Source organism: Magnusiomyces paraingens, assembly GCF_902498895.1.
Source record: "Magnusiomyces paraingens strain CBS 517.90 genome assembly, contig: contig1, whole genome shotgun sequence".
NCBI classification, from domain to species: domain Eukaryota; kingdom Fungi; phylum Ascomycota; class Dipodascomycetes; order Dipodascales; family Dipodascaceae; genus Magnusiomyces; species Magnusiomyces paraingens.
The window spans coordinates 498921-523177 of record NW_022474067.1 but is presented as its reverse complement, the minus strand read 5'-3'; the positions used below and the strand labels follow the sequence as shown (position 1 = coordinate 523177).

Here is a 24257-nt window from a genome sequence, read left to right as displayed (position 1 = left end):
TTTTAGGTCCGTTCTGAAAAATCTTTCTCTTTTCTTTCTATTCTTTCTTTAAAAAAACCTCCATTGATACATTATATTGATTCGATTTCTTTTGATTTTCATTTAATTTCATTTCATATTTGTATATCCAATTAATAACAATAAAAAACAAGGACAATCTTTCTATTCTTTTATATCACTCCATTTTTATGCTTCAACCTTCTTCTTTCCAGCCGCTCAACAAGCGCTCATCGCCTGCAGCATCAGCGACACCTGCTCAAGCTTCAAGCAATGGTCCAACTCCAATCGAAGCTGCAATCAGTCCAACTTCAGCTCATGTCCAGCTCGCGCGTAATGGCCATCTTCTTCCCGGGTCCGACTCTGTTCCGGGTTCCACTCAGATTCAGCAACAGCAACAACATCAACAGCAGCAACTACAACAACAACAATTAGTCTCTGATCAAATCTATGGAATCAAAATAGAAGACGATCCAAATATGATTCTTGCTTCTCGAAGAATCGTTCAAGCTCCGGGTACCGACAATAACTTAGTATCCCCTTCAACAGCAGCTGCAGCTACAGCGGTAGTATCGGCAACAGGTCAAACAGTAACGCCACCTGTCTTGGCGGGACTTAGTCAGCACTCGGGCTTTGTGGAGGCCCCGCTCGGCTCCTCCAATCAAAACGACCCCCGCACCGACCCCACACCTAGTGTTCCGATTTCTTCAGATACTCCAGGGACTGGAGCAGCAACAACAGTAACAGCGCCATTTCAACCTCAGCAACAACAATCACATGTTTTACAAGAAAATGCATTAGCCCCGGGGTCCGAATCAACAGTAAGGTTGTCTTCTAACGGGATTCTTTTAGAAACATCAACATCAACAGCACCAACAGCAACAGCAACAGCACCAGCACCAGCAGCAACAGCAGCAACAGCAGCAACAACAGTAACATTGCTAGCAGCGGCAGCACCACCTGCGACAGCTCCTAATTCTGCAGTTACTCCTCCTTCTATCCCCACAGCAAATGCCCCCGGCAGCCACGGTGCCGCAAGTGCCGCGGCTCCCATGACTAATCAAGTAGTCACCAACAACACTTTCTCCACCTCCGCAACATCTACTACGCCCCCGCCCGCAACAACAAACCCAAACCCAACTCCGGACCCGGGTAAACAGACCCCTGGTTCTACAGCTACAAAGCCGCCTCATCACCAGCAACAACAGACCGGATCGACAACCAACCCGACCCGCTCCTCTTGGGTCTGGAACTTTTTTGTTCAAACACCGGAAAACCCATTCCGCGTCCAATGCCAATTTAGACCATCTTCAGACTCGCCCGAAATCTGTGGCGTTGTCTTAACCCGAGACAAGACTGGCTCTACTGGTTCCATGTGTCGACACTTGTCTCGCGTCCACCAACTTCTTCCCTCACACGCTGCTGCTGCATCTTCTTCGGCTTCAAACAAACGTGGTGGTAGCTTTGCTGGAAGTTCAGGATCAGGCACTGGTAATGCTCGTGGTGGATCTTCCTCTTCAACTACAAATACTAATGGCAACAGCTCTAATGCTTCTGGCGCTCAGAGCCCCGGTGGTAATGGCGCTGGATCCAAATCTTCTTCTTCTTCGTCGTCTTCTTCTTCATCTTCATCTTCTGCTAACTCCAATGTTGTAATTATTAATGGTGTTGCTTATAATGAAAGCCCCAATGGCCTTAAAAAACTTAGCACCCCGCTTAACAATAATAATAAGAGACCCCTCGATTCTTCCTCACTGGATCATGCATCTAAGCGCGCAAACAACTCAGGCTCTGCAAACTCTTCAGGAAAACCAAAATCTCGATCTAAAGCTAATTCAGTGCGGGGGAATGCTGCAAATTCTGCAGCAGCAGCAGCAGCAGCAGCTGCTGCTGCCCCAGCACCAAAGTCCAAGTTTACACACTCGTACATTCTTAACAATCTTTTGCCCTACTACATTGAAACCGGCATTGTTTTCTACGAGCCTGACTTTTACCGCTTTAAGGCGCACCTTTTGTCGACGCTGCAAGTGCCAACATTACCTTCGGAACTGCAGTCATTTGCCAACTTTTGCCTTTACGCACAGTCCCGCTACCAATCCACCCGCCAATCCATTAAGCGCGAGCTATCAAGAGCCCCAGGCCTTATTTCTCTGTGCTGTGGTGTTTGGAAATACGAAGATTCCAATGCCACTCAATCCACTCGTTTTATTGAGAAAAATATGATGTTGATTGTCACTGCTCGCTATGTTGATGCTAACTGGACTCTTCGTCGACTACTTCTTAAGATGATTCCCACCCGTTGGTACACTACTAATGTCGTTGCAGAGATTCAGAAAACTGCGCTGGAGTTTGACATTTCTGGCAGAATTTTTACCATTGGCATTGATGGCACCCAGCATAATCTTGATGAAAACGAGCTTAAAGTTTTGGAAGAATCTCTTAAAGATACCGAGGCGGCACTTACCGTGGGTATTTTCAAGCGCAAGGCTTCCGAGTACACTTCACTAATTCCCCGTCGATCTCTTTACTATGGTCTTGATGAGGAACTTGGTGAACTCCAGTTTGACTGCGGCGTTGACCGACGTTCGTTAGTTTTTGACAGTCTTGTTTCACGCATTTCCAAGATTGTGGATAATTTGATTTATGGCCCGCTTTCTCCAGTCATTTTGCTTATTATGAAGATTGAGCGCATTGCCGATCAACTTGTTGGGACCGTCACTCTGCGTCAGCAAATGGACAAGATTGTGGTTAAGGAAGTTCCTGAAAACTCATCTTCATCATCTGTCATGCAATCTCTTTCCCCCCATCTTTCAGATGACCCTCACGAGCTGCTCCAGTTGCAGCGCCGCGCTGAGCGCAAGTCTCTTCGTGATTATGATGATGACGATGATGAGGAGGATTATGAAGATGCTCTTAAGCGATTGGAACTCGATGGCGAGTTTAACAATTGTAACAAGGACGGTAATGATGAGCTTGTTGGCTGGAGATCTGTTTTCGTCATGCTCAAGAACGCCGAACTCAACTTGGACATTATCCGTAAACGCTCGATGCTCACTGAGGAAGATATTGACTTGCTTCAAGCTCTTGTTTCTATTCTTAAGCCCATTTTCACCACCATTAGTGACTTGAAGATTTCATCTTATGATACTGCTGGTGTGACTGCTTTTGCGATTGAAACCATGATCAAGAGTGTTTTGGACATTCACACTAGAAATCCCAACAGTAACAAAGCTCTGAGCACCAATAAGCAGATTTCGGCGTTGGTGAATGCCCTTGAAGAGCTTTACAAGGAACGCATTAGCGATAATATGCTATACTCGTGCATTGCTGTCATGGACCCTAACTTTAAGCGTGTTTACTGGCATATGGATTCTGCCATGCAGCAGCGGCTGTCTGAGACGCTACGCAAAGGCGTTTTGTGGGTCAATGATCGACGCAAACATGTGGGCATTAAAGGTTTTGATGAAGAGGGTGCCAGTCTTGGTGACGAAGACAATGACGTTGAAATGGGCTACGCTAACAAGTCTGGCCGATCGTGGTCTGCATCTGGTATTGCTGGAAGTAATGGAAGTAGCAGTGGCAGTAATGCTGTGACTTGGAATGACATTTTGCCATCGCCTGTGCGTGAGTTGAATGAGGAAAGCAAGCGGTCAAAGGACGATGTTGTTATGGAGGATTTGGTTGGAGATGCTTGTGGTAGCAGTGTGGCAAGCACACCCACGCGCAAGAGCGAGAGTGCTGGGTCTGCGGTTAGTGGAACTGGTATTATTTCTTCTTCATCTGGTGGAGCTCCTGGTGAGCAGCTGAAGGATGAGGAGCCTAGTTTTTTCCGCACGCTTGTTTCTAAGGAGAAGCCGATTGACACTGTTGAGGTTGAGATTGGTGAGTACTTACGGGCTCATACTGGAACTAAGTTTGTGGACCCATATCAGTGGTGGAAGACAAAAGGACAGATGCAATTTCCTGCGTTGAGCAAGTTGGCTATGACTTACCTGGCTATTGCTGGTTGGAACACAGTTGTTCATAACCAGCAGTTGTATGAGGGAAGTGCATTACTGCCCTGCCAACGACGCCGTGGTCGACACCAGTTTGTGGTGAAGCCTGCTAGTACTGCTGCTGCTGCTGCCGTTGCTGCTGCCTCTGCTGCCTCTGCTGCTTCTGCTGCTTCTGCTACTGCTACTGCTACTGCTGTTGATGCCAATACCTCGAGCTCTACATTAGCTTCTACGACGATTACGAGTGCAACGGCGACTCCTGCAGCGGGGACAGCGGCAGCTGTTTCTGCGGGTAATGAACTTTCGCCTAAGGCCACAACTTCTGAACTTACTGCTAACTCAAGTGCAGTTTCAGGGGAATCTGCTAGTGCAGGTGGAGCAGCTGGTGCTCTGATGAAGCTTGCTGGTAGCAAGACACCAGAAACTGAGGAAAAGCCTAGTGGAATCAATGGTGAGGCAAGTACAGCCGGAGCTGGTTCTGAGAATGGTGTCAGTGTAGCTGGAGAAGCTACGTCTTTAAAGGCAGCAGATGGTGTGACTGCTGCTGCTGAGAGTACCACAGGATCAGTTCCAGAGAATGCAGGAGCAGTGACAACGGCGGCCGGTGAAAGCTCATCAGCCGAGGCAACAACAGCAGCTACGGGAACAGGGCCCTCGGTGAGCACTTCTGGACCAAATCCCGCTGGAGTCACTGTTGTGGAGAGTACGGCATCAGGTGCGGGTAGTTTCAGTAATGGTACTATGTCTGAGACTAGTGCCAATGCACCTGCGGCAGTTCCGGCGGCACCAGCAGCACCAGCAGCACCAGCAGCACCAGCAGCACCAGCAGCACCAGCAGCACCAGCAGCATCAGTAGCATCAGTAGCATCAGTAGCACCAGTAGCTCCAGCAGTTCCATCTGTGGTTGTTTTGGAGAAGATTCGACCTGAGCAAGAAATGTGTCTTCGATACTGGACTCGGTATTATCATGCTCCATGAGTTTGATAGTCGTGTGTATTATAACCATTTGTGTTTGTTGCAATAATAATAATAATAATGAATAAGAATAAGAATAGTAATGATAAATTTAATATAGGATATTACAAAAAAAATATAATGAAAATGTAATTGTAACTGTAATTGTCATTCATAAACAATAAGGATTGAAGAGAATCTGGTGGGGTAAAGTTACAACCGTTTGTGAGTGTGAGTGGTACAATTATTTGTTAATGAAAAAAAAAATTAAAATTAAAATTAAAATTATATAATTGAAAGAATCCAAAATGAATTTTTTTTTTTGGTGTACATTTTGTATGAAATATCTTTATATATATTATGATAGTAGTCGACCAAGTTCCAATTGCCGGAAAACCCGTGATTAAGTTGTTAAACTTATGATTAAAGATTAAAGTGGGTAATGAGAGCCGAGTAGTTTATATTTAAAAGTGTGATTGATAAATAAGTTAGTGTAATCGATTAATAAATAAATAAATATAAATAAATAAATGTAAATGTAAATATATATATGCAAAAAAACAAAAAAAACAAAAACCAAAATGGTAATGCCAAAAGGGAGTAAAGAATTTAGAATAAAAGGATTTGCAAGACGGAAAAAAAAAGGGGGTTAAAGGGGAGTTCAGATATATATGATTGAGAATATGATCATGATATAAAGATTATCTTTATAATAATAAATAAATATATATATATATATATATCACTGTAATAATTACAATTGGTTATTGATTGATAATATTAATAACCGGTTAAAGATATAAGCTCATTATCACGATAGGTAGGGATGGGGAAAAAAAAAGTGGAAAAATAAAAGAAGAATAATAATAATAATAAAGATAAAGATAAACAAAGGGAAGAATCAGATTATAATCTGATATATAATTATATATATATTCATGAAAAATATTTTTGAATCAAATCATTCAGGGCTTTCTTTTATTTTTTTTCATTTTTATTTTTATTTTTTTTTTTGATTTGTTAAAATTATTATATTCTAAAGACTCAATTACAAAGGATAATTATTATTATTATGATGTTAATGTTAATGTTAATGATTATCAATTATATTTAAGTCCACAGATGCTAAAATTTCTCTGGGAAGGTTTCAAAAGCCGAAGTGGATGGCTTTTTTTTTTATTTTTATTTTTATTTTTATTATTATTATTATTATTATTATTAAAAATTAAAAAAAAAATAATTTAACAATGGAGATTTTCATTTAATAATTGAAAATTTATTTGAAAAAAAAATTAAAAATTAAAAATTAAAAATAAAAAATTAAAAATTAAAAATTAAAAATTAAAAATTAAAAATTAAAAATTAAAAAAATTAAAAAAAAAAAAAGGAATTTTTCACCAATTAATTTTTTTTTTTTTTTTTTTTTTTTAAGATACAACTCATTGATACCACCACGTAGGACATAATAATCTTTGTAAAATAAAATAAAAATACATGCCAAACTGTGTGTGGTCTGTATTGTATTTATTTTAATAATTTATTATTATTTCAGATATAAAATGGCTTTAGACGGATAATTTAATTTTTTTTTTTAAAAATATATATATATATATTTAATATAATAATAACCGATTTAATTTTTGTTGTTGGAGACAATTGAAATCTTCAGACTTTTTTTTTTTTTTTTTTTTTTTTTTTTTTTTTGAAAAATTATTCTCATGTGAAGAAAAAAAAAAAAAAAATTTCAATTATACGAAAAGAAGAAGAAGAAGAAAAAAAAATTAATAAAATTAAAAAAATAAAAAAATAAAAAAATAAAAAAATAAAAAAATAAAAAAAAAATAAATAAAATAAATATTTATAAATCCATTTATAGGAGATAAACGAAGCATTCAATATATTATTATATACATATTTATATATATATAAAAAAGATATACATCCCCAAGACCTAATTATTTTATTTCTTTTTATTTCTTTTTTTTTTAAACACTTAATAAGCTTAACTCCTCCTTTTTTTTTCTTTTTTTTTGCTCGGCCCATAAAAAGATTCCCCTTTTTTTTTATAATTTTTATAATTTTTATAATTTTTATAATTTATTTTTATTTTATTTTATTTTTTTCCCCTTCTTCTTCTTCTTCTTCTTCTTCTTCTTCTTCTTTTGATTGTCAATTCTATTCAATTTCACAATCTTTCCAATTCCTCTTTTTCTCTCTTTTTCTCTCTCTCTCTCTCTCTCTATCTCTCTCTCTTACTCATAAATAAATAAAAATTTCCATTCTATGAAATGACAAATTCCACAGATTCTTCAACTTCATCCTCACGAGCATATACCTCTGCTCAACAACAACAACAACAACAACAACAACAACGACAATACCCTCCTGCTCCTTCACGTAAACCTGTACGTAGCGTGTCCCGGAGAGCATGTCTCAACTGTCGTGAAAAAAAAATTAAATGTGACGGAATCCACAAGTGTCGTACATGTCGGGCAAATAATCTCGAATGTATTTTTGTCAAGAGTCATCGTGGTGGTCGCAGAAATAGGAAAAATACAGATGGAACTGTTGCAACAACAACATCAACATCAACATCAACATCAACATCAACATCAACATCAACATCAACAACATCATCAGCATCAGCATCAACATCATCAACTCAGAAAGGCCCAGAAATTACTGTCATTACTTCAACAACTTCTTCAGTTAATAAAAATAACAATAATAATAACAGTAGTAGTAGAAGTAGAAGTAGAAGTAGAAGTAGAAGTACTAACAACAATGCATTAACTACAAGAACAACTTCATCATCCTCCATCACTCCACCAAGTGGCCCTGCAACTCCTGGAATTCTTCGCAATCCTAGTCTTTCGCGATCACCCAGTCTTTTTGAACAACACAATCATAACCATCGAAATTATCAACATATGGCTTTGGGTCCTACTTGTTCTTCATCATCTTCTTTGGTAGTTCCACCTACAATAATACAACAACAACCTTCTACTTCGTCTACGTCTACGTCTACGTCTACATCTAAATCTTTTACTTCATGTACACCTGCAATTCTTTTACCACCAATCATCAATGGAAGAGATTCTGCGATATCTAATACCATAGGACCTGCTTCTTCATCATCTTCACCATCTTCTTCCAGAGAAGCTTCGAATCAACAACTACCACAGCAACACCTTTATGGAACACAAGTGATACCTTCAAAAGCAACCTACCAAATACCCGGGCAACAACTCCAACAACACACACAACAGGGTCTTGTAAGGAGGAGTTCTGGGCCAGTTGGTCTGGGGCCTCATATTCAACAAAATCATCATCATCACCATCACCTTCATCATCATCATCATCATCATCCACTACAGCAACAGCAACAGCACCAACATGATGCACTCAGACTTATTCATCCACATGTGACCACTCCATTTTCAGATTCTCACATGTCAGTCGGCCCCATTGACAATGGTATTAGCCATCCGCTGGTCACATCTTCGTCTTCTTCGTCTCCATCTAACTTGTCTCCACCTTTGTCTTCAGGACGTCTGTATACTACATCGGCGTCACCTCATCATGGAATAATACCAGCAAGAACAAACAGCAATAGCAGCAGCAGCAGCAGCAGCAGCAGCAGCAGCAGTAGTAGTAGTAGTAGTAGTAGTAGTAGTAGTAGTAGTAGTAGTAATAGCAGTAGCAGTAGCAGTAGCAGTAGCTGTAGCAACACTAACACTAACATTAACATTAACACTAACACTAACGTCAACTCCAACGTCAACTCCAACGCCAACTCCAACAGCAATAATCTTCATGCTCACCAAAATAATTCACTACCAGTAATTAATGCACTTCCTAAACATGAACATCAAACTCGATTCATGTCTTTACCACAGCTACCACCTATCCGTTCCGTGGGAACAACATCTAGCTCTACTGTTACCAGTGTATGTGCAACAAGTTCAAGGCCCATGGCCACTGCTTCAGTGTCTGTGACGAATAGTCAAGCAACTCATAGTGTTGGAGTGGTGACGAATCACACAACAATGCAATCAGGACTTCAAAATTATCCTCAGAAGATCCAGAATTACCATAATAATCATCACAATTCACATCCTAGTCAAGGTTCTATGGCTGGAGCCGATGCCCTGATGGCTTTGCCTCCATTAAGGTACCCTGCAACAACAACAACAACAACAACGGCAACATCACCACCACCACCACCACCACTGACCACTAAGATATCTTCATCAACTTCGCCAACAAATACATCTGCTTCTATACAAACCACTACTGTAGCAGCAGGTTCCAAAGATGACACTACGTTTTTCAAAAACCCATTCACACATGGAATCCATGGCACAGCCATGCAACCTGTTTCTTTGACGTCATCATCACCACCGTCTTCTAGTTCATCAACAAGTTTATCATCTTCTTCATCAAATTCATCATCTTCATCATCATCATCTTCTTCTTCTTCTTCTGTGGCTTCTTCAGTGTCTTTAGGATCCTCTGCTACTCCTTTTTCTTCGATCGGGTCATCTCAACAACAACAGGCATCGTTGGATGCGCTTCGAAATCAAATGATGGCATCTCCTCCACAACAACAACTACAGCAGCAACAACTACAGCAACAGCAACAGCAACAGCCAGCTCCTCTTCCTCCGTTATCTTTTAAGAAACCTGCAACTCGATATCCCGGGTCATCTTCATCTTCATCTTCATCTTCGGTATCATTATCTTCTGCTTCCTCTTCAGTATCTTCTTCAGCATCATCATCATCATCTCAACAACAAGGAAATACCCGGCCACCTTCGTTTGGCGTTTCGCCTCGACATTCCGTTATTCAAGGAGATTCTCTAAGTCCGCTTGCTTCTTCCTATCCTGGTCATTCTGTCAGTCGCTGGCCTAGCACGTTAAGTCCTATGTCTCCTAATAACAATTCAGTAAACTCGATACCATCTTCATCTTCTTCATCTTCATCTTCTACTTCATCGCCATCTTCCTCGGTCGCCGTTTCCTCGGGCTCTTTATATTTTCAACAGATTAACCTTCCAAACTCTTCTCGCCCATTAGCCACAGCTGTTGCAACACCCCACCACTACCACCACCCCCTCCTCCATAACCATTTCTCGGCCGGCCTACCGGAAACCCCGCGGTTGACACCCAGTACGGTAAATCTTTCCAAACAAACTTTCAGGGTTCAGCAGCAGCAGCAGCAGCAGCAGCAGCAGCAGCAGCAGCATGAAGATTATCAGAAACAATCAGACTCAAAATCTTCACCAACTTCCCACGCCGCCGTCGGGGGGCCTCGGGCGTCTCCGGGATTTGTTTCTTTGGTCAGTTGTTCCTCTACTGATACTGCAGACTCCATTAGGTTCACAACTGATGACAACCCTCAGGAAACAACCAACGGACCGAATAGCGGACCGAAAAATGAACAGTCACACAACCGCAATTCCATCAAACCAACAGGCTTAAAACAAGAACCTGATATAAGCACTGGGTCTGCATCTCGGTCTGTGTCCCGGAAAAGGTCTCGGAAACCCCAGCAAGATACAAAACTAATAGCCACGGAAAAACCTCACCCTGGAAAAATTTCGCCAAGCTTAAACTCCGTTCCTGATGGAGCTTCATCGGCACCCCTCACGAATCTCGGCTCTCACACGCTTCACAAAGCAGCCACAAAAGCCAAAACTCCGCAATCTACGGAGACCTCCTCGACGGTGTCCGAGGCTTCGCATCGGGTTTCTAATACACGGGCAAATACAACAACAGCACCATCAACAAGAAAAAAAACTAGTCCATCAATATCGTCATTAAATACCTGGTGGAAACTCACGGACATTGATGTTGCAGAACTCGACTTGCCGCCATTTGCAATTGCCCAATTACTTGTGGACCTCTTCTACTCTCATGTTCATCCAGCATACCCTCTGCTTCCCTCATGGAATGACTTGCTTGCTGCTGGACTTTCCGTGCGCACCCACTGCGCCTTGCTCCACGCCATGTTTGCGCTCAGTTGCCGGTTCCTGGACGCATGCATGGGGACTCTTGGTGAACTTCCTAGCTATCACGATTACGACCATGTTAATAACGATGAAGATAATCAAAACAGCGACAATAAGAAATATGCAATCCCTCAGCTGCCTGAATATATCAAAGACCCGGCTTACTGGCATACCCAATTCTTCAAACATCGCTGCTCATTAGACTCTACCCGAGCCGCACAGGCCCTGGTTCTCGCCTGTATCTCCATAATGTCCACAGCTGGCCCTCTTGCCAACCCTTCGCCGCTTCTTAATCTTCTTGACGAGGCCCAGCGTGTTGTTGATGCCGTATTTATTTCTGTTATCACAACTGCTGATGATTCTCCGCGCGTTTTACTCGACTACTGGCGCAGAACTGTTGCTATTCCATCTGCTTCTTCATCCTCTTCTTCATCCACTACCTCTTTTTCTTCATTGCCTATAAAACATCCCTACCGTCCAGGTGAATCCATTCGTGCAATGGCTGCTCTTCGTACAGCGCAAACTACAGAATCAATTGTCCGAACTACTTGGGAAATTTGGAAACTCCGTGTGGCTACTGCCTTGATACATAATGCACCTGCTTTTGCTCCTGACTTGCGAGCACACCGTCGCCTGCCCGTTCCCGACTATGTTTTTGATCCAGCTCTCCAACCTGCTCCATCATCTTTGTCTTTATCATCGTCGCTGAAGCTGCAGCAACAACAGCAACAACCTGCATATAATACTGACTCTCCAGAGACGACTCTACCCGTTGCGCTTTTTTGGCGCGACGTTGAGTCTTATATCTCTGCAGATCCAACCACGAAAAAGATAACAACGCGTAAACTCGACTTTTCAACGCTCCACATTGCTTGTGTCCACGCTCTCAATCTCGCAATCAAATTCCGTCGTCAGTATGCTGCGCTGGCCGATACAAATACCCTATCTACCTACACAGCCCCAGGTGTTCCTATGGTGGCCGGTCTTGCGCGTATCGATTCGCGCATCAAAACGCTCCATGCTCTTCTTCCGTCTCCTGACCTATGTCTCGACTCTCCCGTGTGTGCTATGGCCCGCGCAGCTCTTTGCACAGCAGCTCTCCATCTGCATATTGATCGTGCCCGTGCTCACCTTCTTTTCCGCGTGGCCCCTCCACTTACTACTAGTAATACCCGCAGGTCTTCTTCTCTTTCTCCTGCAGCCCGCATTATCGAGACCCAAATCGAGGAACCTGTACGCCGTTCCGCTGAGCACTCAACCACCCGCTCGTATCTCTTGTGTCAGTGGGCTGCCCATTGTCTCTATTTGCTTTTGGGCTCTGGTGGTGCTGACGCCGAGAACCTGTCAGTTGCGCGGCTTCGGCCTGCGTGGGCTGTTTTGCCGCCCATTCTTCTCTCTCACGCAATTCTTCTTGGCGCCCCTGTTATTGCCTCGGATGCCGTGTTGCAAGCACGCTACCGCTCTGAGTTCCGCGAAATGTGTCGCTCAACTGATCTTCCGGCAAAACCCTCTCTCGGAATTGCCATGGCTGCTCACGGGAATTTTACCCTTTACAGTCGTAAGAAACCTACCAGCACCTCCGCTGCCCCCTCTTCTACAAACTCAGATACATTTACCCGCAAACGCAAGCGTAGCCAGTCGAATGAAAAACCAAACAAATCGTTGTCAAAACAAAAATCCAGGTTTCGGCGAGTATCGAATGATAACAACTTTAATCAATCTGCTTCTGCGGCCGCTGCCGCATCCGCTGCTGCTTCAGCTGCTGCAAAATCAACGAAAACCGTCAATGCTGATGCTCACGACGAAGAACACGCCTCTGCTTCGGCTCGCCGTACAATAACCGTCGATAACCCTACTCCTGAGAATTTGGCGGTTGCACGCCGCGAGGTTCTTACACGCGCTACCAGCGGTGCGGAATTGAGAGCGGAGGAGCAAGCAGTCTCGGAAGCAGAGTCAGAGGTAGAAGAACGCGCCGAGCGCCGCGCACGGCAGCGCGCATGCACAAGTGCGCGGCACGATGCACAAGCCAAGGCTGAAACTAAGGCATTTGCGCGCGTTATTGGTTCCCAAGGAGCCCGCGCAGATGCAGGAACAGCAGTAAACAGTGGTGAGGTTCAAAGCCAAGGTGCTGGTGCAATAAACGGTGATGGAAATAATTATGACGGTGGTACCAACAACAACAATAATGATAATCAAGAACGACCGGCAACAGCAACAGCTACTCAAGCTACCGGACCTGGCGCATCAACTGAAGCAGCAGCTAACGTGGGATTGGACTCAAACGTAGACCTGTATGCAGATGCACATGCTTCTGCTAAACTTGGCAGCGACGGGCCCAGTGTCGAAGTCACATCCAAAGCTTCGCGGGGGAACAACACCGATGCAACAGCCTCTGCCAATGGACCAAGTCGTGCAACTCAAACCCAGGTTTCTCGTGGGGGTGACGGTTCTGAGGGTTCTTCGTCGTCAACGGCGGCAGCAGCAGCTGCAGCAGCTTCAGATGAACGCGTGGAGTCGTCACAAATCGCGGACTCTGATGCAGTAGCAAGTAGTGCTGAAACTCGCGAGGTTCAAATCCAAGAGTACACGACACCGGAGGGAAGTGTGCAAGTTGTTGCGAACGCTGAGGCAGATGCAACTGCAGATGCAGAGTCCCATGCGCGAGCTCAAGGATCGAGTCAAGCAGTATCTGCGGCCACGGCTGCCGCTGTTGATCCAAGAACTGCGGACGATGAAGATGAGTCTCATGACGGTGACGAGAGTAGTCTTGCGAGCGGATCGAGCAGTGATGACGAAGACGACGATGATGATTACCAAAGCAGTATTAGTAGCAACGAGGATTCCGGAAGAAGAGATGTGCACGAGGATGATTCAGATAACGAGTCGCAGCGGACGTTGCACGATAACGAGGAACGTGAACGGGATACAAGCGGACTGCGTGGCGGGCGGTTACGACGAGTGGCAGCGGCTGGCCGCGCGCTAGCTGAGTACCCAGACGCATGGACATCTTCACCTTCCTCTTCAACAGGAGCTTCTACTGCTACTTCTACTGCTACGCTTGTTGCTGCACCTTCTACCGCAGTGGCATCTATTTCTGCACCTGCAGCGGTGGCCTCCAAGACTCCTCACCACCCACCGTGGCGCGTGGCTGTTGGGTACTACGGTTCTGCAAACGCGTGTGTGTGCAAGTTGGGTGTGCTTCTAAAGGCTGCGCAGACGGTGGCCCGCGTGTGGCGTCATGGAGTGCCTGGGGTTGTTCCAGTAATTGTGGGGAGCCGTTGGGGGGACGGATTACACGAAGACACTGGGCCTGCTTCTTCTGTTGCTCATGGTGATAATGACAATGATGTCAATGGAATCAATGAGGACGATGATGAAAATGCGGTTTATTTTGGAATTACAAACTTTGGAGGCAGTGCACACCTCGATAATCTTGTATTCTGGTCGAGCCGCAGTTTGGCTGCGGAGTGCTATATGGTTGTACGGGCTGTAACGGTTCAATGTGACGCGGGACTGGGGGAGTCCATTACGCGTGTGTAAAAAAAAAAAAAAAAAAAAAAGAAAAAAGAAAAAAGAAAAAAGAAAAAAGAAAAAAAAAAGAAATATGCGATACAAAAGTTATTTGAAAAGAAGAAGAAGAATAAGAAATGTAAATATTGTAAATATTTTTGTAAATTTTTGGAATTTTTGGAATTTTTTGGAATTTTTTTTATTATCATTTCAAGTTTTTATTTTATTTTATTTTATTTTTGCTTATAATCTTTTATACCTTAAAGTATTTCAAGTCTCTCTAATTTGAGCAACCATTTTAATATAAATTCTAATGTGTGCAAGGTGCATAACGTCTTTAGTCAAAAATCTCAATATAATACTTGTTTATTGAACCAATTAATGTTCTTTTTTTTGAGGGGGGAGCTTTTATAAGAGCTGTCTCTATCTATTTTACTGATAACTTCTTTAAGTTGAAGCATTGTTGTAAAGTTGTTTGTAAACCCCAAAAGCATCAGATAAACTTTAAAATATATATATATATATATTTATATATATAAATTCGACCTTGAATAGCTAGCATCAATAGATAAACATTAATGTTCCTTTTTTTCATGAAAATATCTTTATAATCATCTCTGTATTGAAATATATATAGTTGTTTCATTTAGAGACTTTAACATGGAATTGTATTGATCATATTAATTTTGATTTAAATTTTTAGTATTTATTTAAACAATGTCAGCCTTGTTTTTGGTATTATCAATATTAATAAAAAAAATATCTAAGTCATTTAGATTTAAAATGCTTTAAAGAAACCAGTCAAACTACTTTAAATTCAAAAACAAAAAAGTTATTTTTATTAAAAAAAAAATTGTCCAGTTTTCTGTTACCTTTTCCTTTTCCTTTTCTCCTCTAGTTCTAAATCCACCCATTAAAATCTCCACCTTCAAACTGATGATCTGAAAACGGTAAACAAAACTCGTCCAATGTTTTCGGGAACCCATCCTCTCTCTTAAACTGCCGCTTGTGCTCAATATCAACTACAATCTGGAAATCAACAGTACGTTGATGTGCTGGCAAAAAGTAAAAAGAGTAAGGAAGATTGGGGAATTGATGCATCATGGTCTGGTACGTCATATCAGAAAAACTATTATGAGTGTAGGGTTGTTTTTTTGTTTCTTCAAAGGAAAGAAGAGAACAAAATAAGAAAGTGTCGTAAACGTATTGATCGCGTGAAATCAAAACTTGTTTTAAACTTGGATGGGAATTGAAAAGACTAAGAAAACGAGGGGTACAATAAAAATAAAGAGATTTTTTATCAATTGTAAATTGTAGGTACTCCAAAGTTTTGATGTTCATAAGTTGCTCAAAAAGAAGTTCCATGATACGGAAATGAAAGATTTGCTGGCCAAAATCGTCAATAGAAGTATGTTCCTCTCTGGAATCTTGGGTGCCTGGTATATAAACTTCCAAAAAGGTTTTCTGATTCGGCCGGTTAAGCACGTCCATGGCAGCCCAGGCGACTTCTGTTTTTTGGTCTTTTATAAAGGCAATGAAATCAAACAACTTTTGGTTTGTATATTTTGCAATTTTTTTCCAATAGTCAATATAACGGAACCCTTGGATTTCTTCAACCATTTCTTCAATCCGTTGTTCTGTGTATTCCTGTAAATTTCCCATAGATTCTTGAAAGTTACAAACCGCGTCGACAGCAGAGTACAAGAAACAGCATGTATGATCCCAAGGAGAAAAGACTTCAAGCCCAAGTTTTTTTAGGTTTTTAAACTTTTCCAAACCTTCCAAGTACTGCATAGCCATATCTTCGTTTTTAAATTCAACTCCAAGAACAAGCGACGTTACAGTTTCCAAACAATTGGTGCTTAAAAACACGGGTGGGAAAGGCGGGAGTTGGGTAAAAATGTTAAGTTGAGGCATTTCGCGATACTTTTGAAGACCTGGGAATGTAAAGCATTCGCCAATACTGACAAGTGGCATTGTTCCACTGCATGAGATGGATGTTACTGAAGGTACAGTGATTTTCGAAAGAGAACGGATTTGATCAAGTGGTGCAAATTCAAATAAATTAAAATCCTTAACAGGTAAAACACGCGAGAATTTTAGTTCGCAAGCCCTAAATGTTGAAGTTAACTTAATATTTTGAATTTCAGGCAAAATCTTGGGGAAAAGATCGCCGAATGATCTGTCAGTCCAAACCACATAACAGACAATGGATAAACGTTCGAGATTGGGGAAGGTGGGCAAAGCCTGGATTAATTGGGGGAATGCTGGGTGAAGACTAAATTCAATAGAAGTCAGGCGGGTAAACGCGTGAGGCTTTAGGTGCCAAAAGTTGTAGAGGTCCAAGTCGACAGAAAGAAACTGGGCAAACGACGCGTCAAAAAGAGAACCTGTGATGAGGTTATATTCATTAATATTGAAATGAGTTGGGTATCTGATGTTTGCAAGCTCTGCAGAGTCATGTTCCCGTAACACCGGAACCTGGTCGTACTTTTCGTGATAGCTGATGGAGGTGAGGCGCGGGTACGCGGCAAGAGGCAGGCGCTGGTTTGCCTTAAGCATGTTACGGAGGCCACGAAGGTCAATATGGATAGAACGAACACAAGTATTGGGGAACCATGAGTAAGAATGTGGATGGAAAAGTACCGCGAAGGAGACTTGGAGGCGAGACCCGTCACGGCCAAAGCTTTCGTGTTTTTCTGGACGAGCGTGCGGGGATGCAAGCTCACAGTGTTCCCAAGCCAGACCTTGGAACGCTGCACGTAAAGCGGCAGAGGTCTGAATTAAAGAAAAAAGGGCTTGTGGAGGGAGAAATTCGTAGAGATTAACATAGATGTCACTGGAGAGACAGTCGAGTGCCTGGACCCTTGCAGACATGGCGTGTCTATAAGCTGGGGGAGTGGGGGAGGAGGTGGAGGTGGATGAGGCTTAAAAAAAAAGCAGAGCGAGAGACAGGAAATAAGCTCAGACTGGAGATTTAAGCTGGAACGACATGAAGATGGTTTAGGATGTAAAAAAAGATGTTTAATGATGGAGAGTTGAGAAGATTGTGGGAAGGTGTTTTTTTTTTTAAGTATTAAGAGGAAAAGGGTTTATTTATTTATTGTCTTTGTTGTTGTTTAATATATAAAGTGGTGATGATAATAATGATGGAGATGATGATAAGGTTTGATAAAGGGTTAGGTGTGTTTGTATATAACATTTATTTAGCTTTTGTAAGAAAACTCTCGAATCACAGAGCCAGAATTACAAACAAAAATCTTCAACGGCTTTTTTTTTTTTTTTTCCTTTATTTCTTTCTGTTTCTACACAACTACAAAACTACAACAACAAACCAACAAGCAATCGGGGTTCAATTTTACGATCGTCAAGTAAAGAAAGCATCTGAACAAATTCTTCAGCAAAGGAAATTATATAACTATGAAACTTTCGTTCTCACAATTGACGAAAGCCTCAGCTCTGCGGATACCTATAGGTGGGCGGATCCGCGGATTAGGTCCACACAAATACTACACAACAGCAGCTCCAGCCATGACTTTGGAATCTGCTCGTGCTCATGGTCTCAAGATACTCAGGTAAGTGTGTAGTTATACTACAAGCATTCAGATTACAGCCAAAAAAAAACATAAAAACATAAGAAAGACAGAAAGAAAGACCTCTGTAATTAACTTCTAATTCCTCCAGTGAGCAAGATCGATCATCATACATTCTGCACAAGTACATAACAAAACGCGCCCAAGACGCGTTTCTAGCAGTGCGCTTATTTTATCTCGACACTGCACGAATTGCAGCCTCAGTTTCTAATACTCAAATGGCACAGCTGCGGTTTGATTTCTGGCGACGTACAGTACAGCAAATTTTTGCACAATCTACCTCTAATGATAATACCCCAGCTGTAGGTGCACTGGCCAAAGAACCTGTTGCAATTCTGTTGCGACATGCACTCAAGGATCAGGGAATTGTGCTATCTAAACGCTACTTTATTACACTACTGCAGACTCGTGAGTCGCATGACGTTCGAATGCCACCATTCCGTAACGCAGACGCCATGGCCTCTTACGGTGAAGGCACTCATTCACAGGCCATGTATTTGACCCAGGAGGCATGTTTATCTGCAGCTCCACGGGTGGCCCAGTTTTTACAAGAGTACCCGGATATGGATCGGCTTGCACACGATTTGGTTGCGCATGCCGGGCAAGCTGCTGGTGTGGCAGGGTTGATTAAGGCATTTAAGTATTACGGTCGACGTGGGAATATTGTATTACCTGTGGATTCCATGGCCAAACACAATGTATCACAGCATTCTGTTTCGCAAATGATTACAGCATATGGAGAGGGTGGCCAAGCGGCGGTTGATACTCCAGAAATGTTGGCGCTAAGAGGACAACTTTCGGATGTTGTTTTTGAAACAGCAACTTTGGCCAATGATCACATTATTTCGGCAGCATCAATCATTAAGCAACTTAATGAGTATTTATCTGGAGATATTCCGGATGCCATTTTTGTGCCTGCAATGAATGTGATTCCTACCAAGCTGTTTTTGGAAAGGTTGGAAAAGTATAACTTTGACGTTATGCATCCAGATGTGCTAAAGACAGGAAGCGATTGGAAACTGCCATTCCGCTCATACAAGGCGTACAAACTGCGCAAGATAGATTAATTATTTGTACATATATATATATATAAAGAAGAAGAAGAAGAAAAAAAAAAAAAAGGAGTGGAAAGCAAATGAGTATTTATATATATATATCTTCTAAAGCAAAAGGGGGGGGTTCTGTTTTTCATTATTAATTATTAATTAGAAAGAATGCGACGACCAAGATTGCCAAAACATATACTACAGCAAAACAAAACACTTGCGACCCAAGTGACCACCGAAAGGTATACTCCACCGGCGAGATCAAAAGGTGGAAGATGAGAGGAAAAAAAGAAAGAGAAACCAATGGTTTCAATAATGGCGGTACTTGCAGAAACAATAAAGCCATTGCGGGTACCGTCAAACAAAAACCATAAAATGGGGTTCAAACAACTCCACAGGAATGCCACCTGGGATGAGGACTCCCAAGGGAGTTTTCGCACACCATAGGCCACGCCAAGAAACGCGGCACTGCCGCGAATTACAGAGACCCAGTCGGTGCCACCCTTTTCCTGTTGTTGTTCCTTTTCCTCTTCTGCAGTTGCAGCTGCAGCAGCCGAGTCAACTGAGGTGGGCCGTAAGGGAGGAGCAGAAGGAGATGCGGAGGAGGCCGCAGCTGCGGAAGTGGCTGCGTTTATGAGTGTAGAGAGAGTTGCAGGCTTGATAGAACCTTGGGGGAATTTTTTATCAACGGTGGGTAAAAGCACGCCGAGAACAACCGCTTGGAGCCCCCAAATGGCTGAAAAAAGAACAAGTGAACGTAGAGTAGGCGAGGTGGAAGTGGGGTCCAAGGTAAATATGCGGGTGCTCACCTGCTGGTTATCATGCAAATTTTTCGCTAGCTGGCCATAAGCAACGCCAATGGCAAAGAGTGCGCCTAGCCGCAGTGCAATAGCAGATACAGAGCGACGTGCTACAGAGCCATCAGCTGCGAGATAGGTTGCAGGGAAAATGGTATCACTGCCGCTGCTCCCTGGGCGGCCCCCATTCTGTTGGGACTTATCGAAGCTTGTGCCGTTTGGTTTATTGCCACCGACCGAGAAAGAAGATGATGAGGAAGGTCTGCGAGTACGTGGACGCGGGTTTTCCAGTAGATAGTTAGCCGCAGCGAGATCAAGTGAGTCTTCATTTGTAGTGGTGGAAGAGGACGAGATAGAAGGATGGAGTTGGGTATTAAATGATGAAGATTGATTAAGACGAGAGGAGGATGTTGCAACTGCGGCAGCTGCAATAGTGGACCGTCCAGGGCGCGGAGAAGGCACGTCACCCGCGAGCTCTGCGAGAGACGCGTGGGAGCCAAAAACACCCTGAAGAGCCGAAGTGGTAAGATTGACATAAGACTGGGACTTTTCAAGCGGAACAGTCGAAGAATAAGATGATGATGATGATGAAGAACAAGAAGTAGCGTTTGTAGCGGCAGTGACAGCAGCAGCAGCAGCAGCAGCAGCAGCGGTAGCGGCTGTTAGAGCAGGTGTTGTTGTAGGGTCAAATGTTGGGGATGGGCTATTTGAGGGTCCGGATTCAGGTGACGAGAGTACAAAGGCAGGAGGCTTTTTAGCCGGCGCGGTTCTAGGAGGAGCCACAGACATGATTTGAAATGTCAACAAAGATTTAGAATGACGATGAGAAGAGAAAGACCAGGCTGTGAAATTGGCTTTTGAATGGACTTTTAAAGATGGAAGAAGAAGAATGGCGTTTTTTTATTTATTTATTTATTTAATTTTTTTTTTTTTTTTAGGTGCAAAATGTGTTGTGAGAGGGAAGAAAGAATGAAAGAATGGCGTGGCAAAAAAAAATAAAAAAATAAAATAAAAAGTTTGTTGAAAAAAAAAAAAAAAAAAAAAAAAAAAAAAATCAGAGCGGGGTGGTGTGGTGTAGTGAAAATGAGGGGTGTTAATGTTATTATAAGTAAGTTTACTTACCCAGTATCCAAAAGGTAAGTTTAAGTAATAGTGCCAGGTGTAATACGGCTGAAGTTTTTTGTTTTCATTTGAGCATTGCTTATTTTGTATGTAGAAAAACAACTGGCAACAACAACAGCAGCAAAAAAAAAAAAAAAAAAAAAAAACTTTATTTAAAAAACCGCCCAGTTTATTTCAATTAAAATATTTGAAAGCAGTGTTTAAGTAGATTTAAATTGAATAATAATATTAACATCATTAATTTATGCTTATAATTATAATTATAATCAGAAAGTTAGGACTAGACAAAACATTCTAATAGCATAAATCTCGGTGCTTAGAAAATGGTCTAGTATATATAAATAAAAAAAAAAAAAGATCATTCATAAGGCTCGTAAAATTAATAAGAAAAAGAAACTAAAAAAAATAGCAATATTAAATTATAGAATCAAAGTCTTTGTAGGTTCATTCGTTCGTTCGTTCGTTCGTTCGTTCGTTCGCTCATTCAGTTGTCATTATATCATGGGGTTTGCAAAATAAAATAAAAAAAAGAAAAGTCCCATTTGTTTATTATACAGCTTAATATACCTGCTGATTAGGATTGAGCATTATCAATATTGGCCTTGAGAGAGGCCAACCATCGTGTCAAGTCTTCCTCATTGGCAGCTGCAAACTGGAGTCGTTTCTCAGGCAAAATGACCTGCATGCAATATTGTTTGCTCCTTGAAATCGCATCCAGTTCCATAACATCAATAATATGATCCAAACTAACAATTTTGGTCGGACTCTTGCTCTGTACAGAAAAAAAAAAAAAGAAAAAAAAAAGAGTTAAAACCATTTTCAAACCATGTCCTTTTTAATCACAATCATTCTTACCTTTTCGCTTTTGTATAGTAGTACTCGTTTATTAGTCAAAACCACCCAGACCTTGCGCCATTGATTGTATCGCTTTTTCCGTCGCATTAGGTATCCTGTTTCTAACGTTTGTTCTTTTTCAAGATGAGGTAACGGCACTTCTTTTTCAACTTCATATTCTTCATCTGCATCTGCATCTACATCTGCATCATCATCTTCTGCAAGCGCTAGGGCTGGAGCTGGAGCTGGGGCTGGGGCTGGGGCTGGGGCTGGTGTTGGTGTTGGTACTTCTATAGGTGACTCTCCAGTTAATGGTTCCATTGGTACTGCTACCTCTACTGCTGTTTCGTGTTGGTCTTTTTCTGGGGCAGAGACTGGAACTGGAACTGGAACTGGAATTGGAATTGGTACTAGTACTGGTACAGGTTTCAGTATTGTAGATGTCGGCCCTGCATCATCACTCAGTTCATTGTGAGAGCCTAAAGAAGATTGCACGTCGTCTGTTGCAGACATCAGAGAGCTCATATATTCTGACCTTGAGCTTCCCTGTAGGCTATTTGAGCCTTGACTTTTAGTTAGTTTTGACGGAGACCCATCTTCAACAACATTATTGTTATTATTATTGTTATTATTATTGCTTGTATTGCGGTTTAGTGCTGCTGTAAGGCTACTGCTGACTGTTGCTACTGTTGCTACCGTTGGTACCACCCCTCCAACTTCTCTTTGGTCACTACTGCTACTGCTGCTACTGCCGCCTCCACTCAAATTTATAGTTTGACGCCTAGTAAAGGCCAGACTACCACCTCCATTTCTAGTATCCACTCCTTGCACCACATCTGGAGCTACAGCACTATTGCTTCGTTGTTTTTGGCTAGTAAAGACTGGTTGGAATTGTTGGTTTCTGTTACTTAAAAGTGCGGGGTTGAATGAGTGTCTGTACGTGGGGTTGAGTTTTGGTGGTAGTGCAGATGATGACTGGTTTTGTTGTTGTTGTTTTTGTTTTTGTTGCTGCTGCTGCTGCTGCTGCTGTGGCTGTGGCTGGTTTTGTTGTTGTTGTTGCTGTTGTTTAGAAGCTGCTTCCAACATTGATAACCGTTGGAATGAACTTGATAATACTCGGTCGGCTGAAGCATCAATAACATGTTTGAGCTTTGAGACCCAGCTTTCAGCTTCTGCAATGGTATCTGCTCGTAGATGATAGTTTTTGCTTGGTGTGAAAAATGCAAAATGGTTAGGTTTGTGTTCATCAGTGAGCATTGCTACAGCCATAATGTCTTCCACGGAGATGATATCTCGAGGTTTATATTCCTATAGTACTTTGTTAGAAAGAAGGACCCTACTATATATTGGGGAAAAAAAAAATAAAAATAAAAATAAAAATAAAAATAAAAATAAAAATAAACATACCCTTTCATCTTTGTAATAAATGAGTTGGTTTTCACGTAGTACAAACCATCTTCGATTCCAAGTCTAGTTTTTTTTTTTTATATATTTAATTAGTTCTGGATGAATTGTCATTTTTTATTTTGTTAAAAAAAAATAAAAAAAAAAAAAAGAAATACTCACTTTTCTTTTGCTGCGTTTATATAACCATCCACTTTTTATCAGCTGGTAACTATTGATCTGACATTGTTCTGAAGGTAAAGTAGAGCAAATGTCTGCATGAAGATTATGGTGGATTTGATGTTGTTCAACAAGCTTTGACAAAGATAGTTGTGAAAGTTGCTGTTGCGATTCGAGGGGGGCTACTAAAGATGAGCGAAGATTCCGTTGGCTTAGTGAAGAAGCGATTGGTACGGATATCGGAGAGCTGGCTGCCATTATTATTATAATTAAATATGAAAAAAAAAAAAAAAAAAAAAGACTGACTTTTTTTAAGAAAAGGCTCTTGTCAAACTGAAGATTTTTAGAATTCTGGGGGAGAGAAAAGATATAATAATATATAAAATTTAGGAATGATGATTTAATAATATTTTTTTAATGGTAACAAAAAAAAAAAAAAAAAAAAAAAAAATTTGTATTTCTCAAAGTACCTTTTTTTTTTTTAATTTAATTTAATTTAATTTAAATTGAATTGAAAACGAAAACGAAAACTCTGGTGTTGTTGGTCTGGTGGGGGTAAAAAAAAAAAAAAAAAGTTTTTTAAGTGTTTTGAGCAAAAACTTTTTTTAAATCAATCATCACCACCACCAATATTTTATTTTATTTTATTTTATTTTATAAACAAACAATAATAAATAAATAAATAAATAAACAAAATAATAACAATCTTAGCCCCTTACTCATTACACGTTTCTGTAATATTAAAAACAACAACAACAACAACAACACTTAACAAGCCTTTTAATATGTACATTTTTTTTATATATATATAAACTGATCTATATACTTAATA

General features: G+C 41.3%; 6 protein-coding genes across 6 annotated transcripts; 3 read left to right on the top strand and 3 right to left on the bottom strand.

Annotated features, from left to right (window-relative positions):
- Nucleotides 1–188: 188 nt before the first annotated feature.
- On the top strand, nucleotides 189–4970 carry SAPINGB_P000185 (uncharacterized protein; the record flags this gene model as incomplete). Its single annotated transcript, XM_031994909.1, has 1 exon — nucleotides 189–4970. The coding sequence occupies one exon, from the start codon at nucleotides 189–191 to the stop codon at nucleotides 4968–4970; it is 4782 nt and encodes a 1593-aa protein (XP_031850800.1).
- Nucleotides 4971–7234: 2264 nt separating this feature from the next.
- SAPINGB_P000184 (uncharacterized protein) lies at nucleotides 7235–14500 on the top strand (the record flags this gene model as incomplete). Its single annotated transcript, XM_031994908.1, has 1 exon — nucleotides 7235–14500. The coding sequence occupies one exon, from the start codon at nucleotides 7235–7237 to the stop codon at nucleotides 14498–14500; it is 7266 nt and encodes a 2421-aa protein (XP_031850799.1).
- An 870-nt stretch (nucleotides 14501–15370) lies between these two features.
- On the bottom strand, nucleotides 15371–17347 carry SAPINGB_P000183 (uncharacterized protein; the record flags this gene model as incomplete). Its single annotated transcript, XM_031994907.1, has 1 exon — nucleotides 15371–17347. One exon carries the CDS (start codon nucleotides 17345–17347, stop codon nucleotides 15371–15373), a length of 1977 nt encoding a protein of 658 aa, XP_031850798.1.
- A 543-nt stretch (nucleotides 17348–17890) lies between these two features.
- On the top strand, nucleotides 17891–19130 carry SAPINGB_P000182 (uncharacterized protein; the record flags this gene model as incomplete). Its single annotated transcript, XM_031994906.1, has 2 exons — nucleotides 17891–18045; nucleotides 18155–19130. The coding sequence occupies 2 exons, from the start codon at nucleotides 17891–17893 to the stop codon at nucleotides 19128–19130; spliced, it is 1131 nt and encodes a 376-aa protein (XP_031850797.1).
- A 134-nt stretch (nucleotides 19131–19264) lies between these two features.
- Nucleotides 19265–20695, bottom strand: SAPINGB_P000181 (uncharacterized protein; the record flags this gene model as incomplete). Its single annotated transcript, XM_031994905.1, has 1 exon — nucleotides 19265–20695. The coding sequence occupies one exon, from the start codon at nucleotides 20693–20695 to the stop codon at nucleotides 19265–19267; it is 1431 nt and encodes a 476-aa protein (XP_031850796.1).
- A 907-nt stretch (nucleotides 20696–21602) lies between these two features.
- On the bottom strand, nucleotides 21603–23683 carry SAPINGB_P000180 (uncharacterized protein; the record flags this gene model as incomplete). The annotated part of the gene is made up of 3 exons (XM_031994904.1): nucleotides 21603–21800; nucleotides 21884–23170; nucleotides 23429–23683. 3 exons carry the CDS (start codon nucleotides 23681–23683, stop codon nucleotides 21603–21605), a joined length of 1740 nt encoding a protein of 579 aa, XP_031850795.1.
- Between the last annotated feature and the right edge of the window lie 574 nt (nucleotides 23684–24257).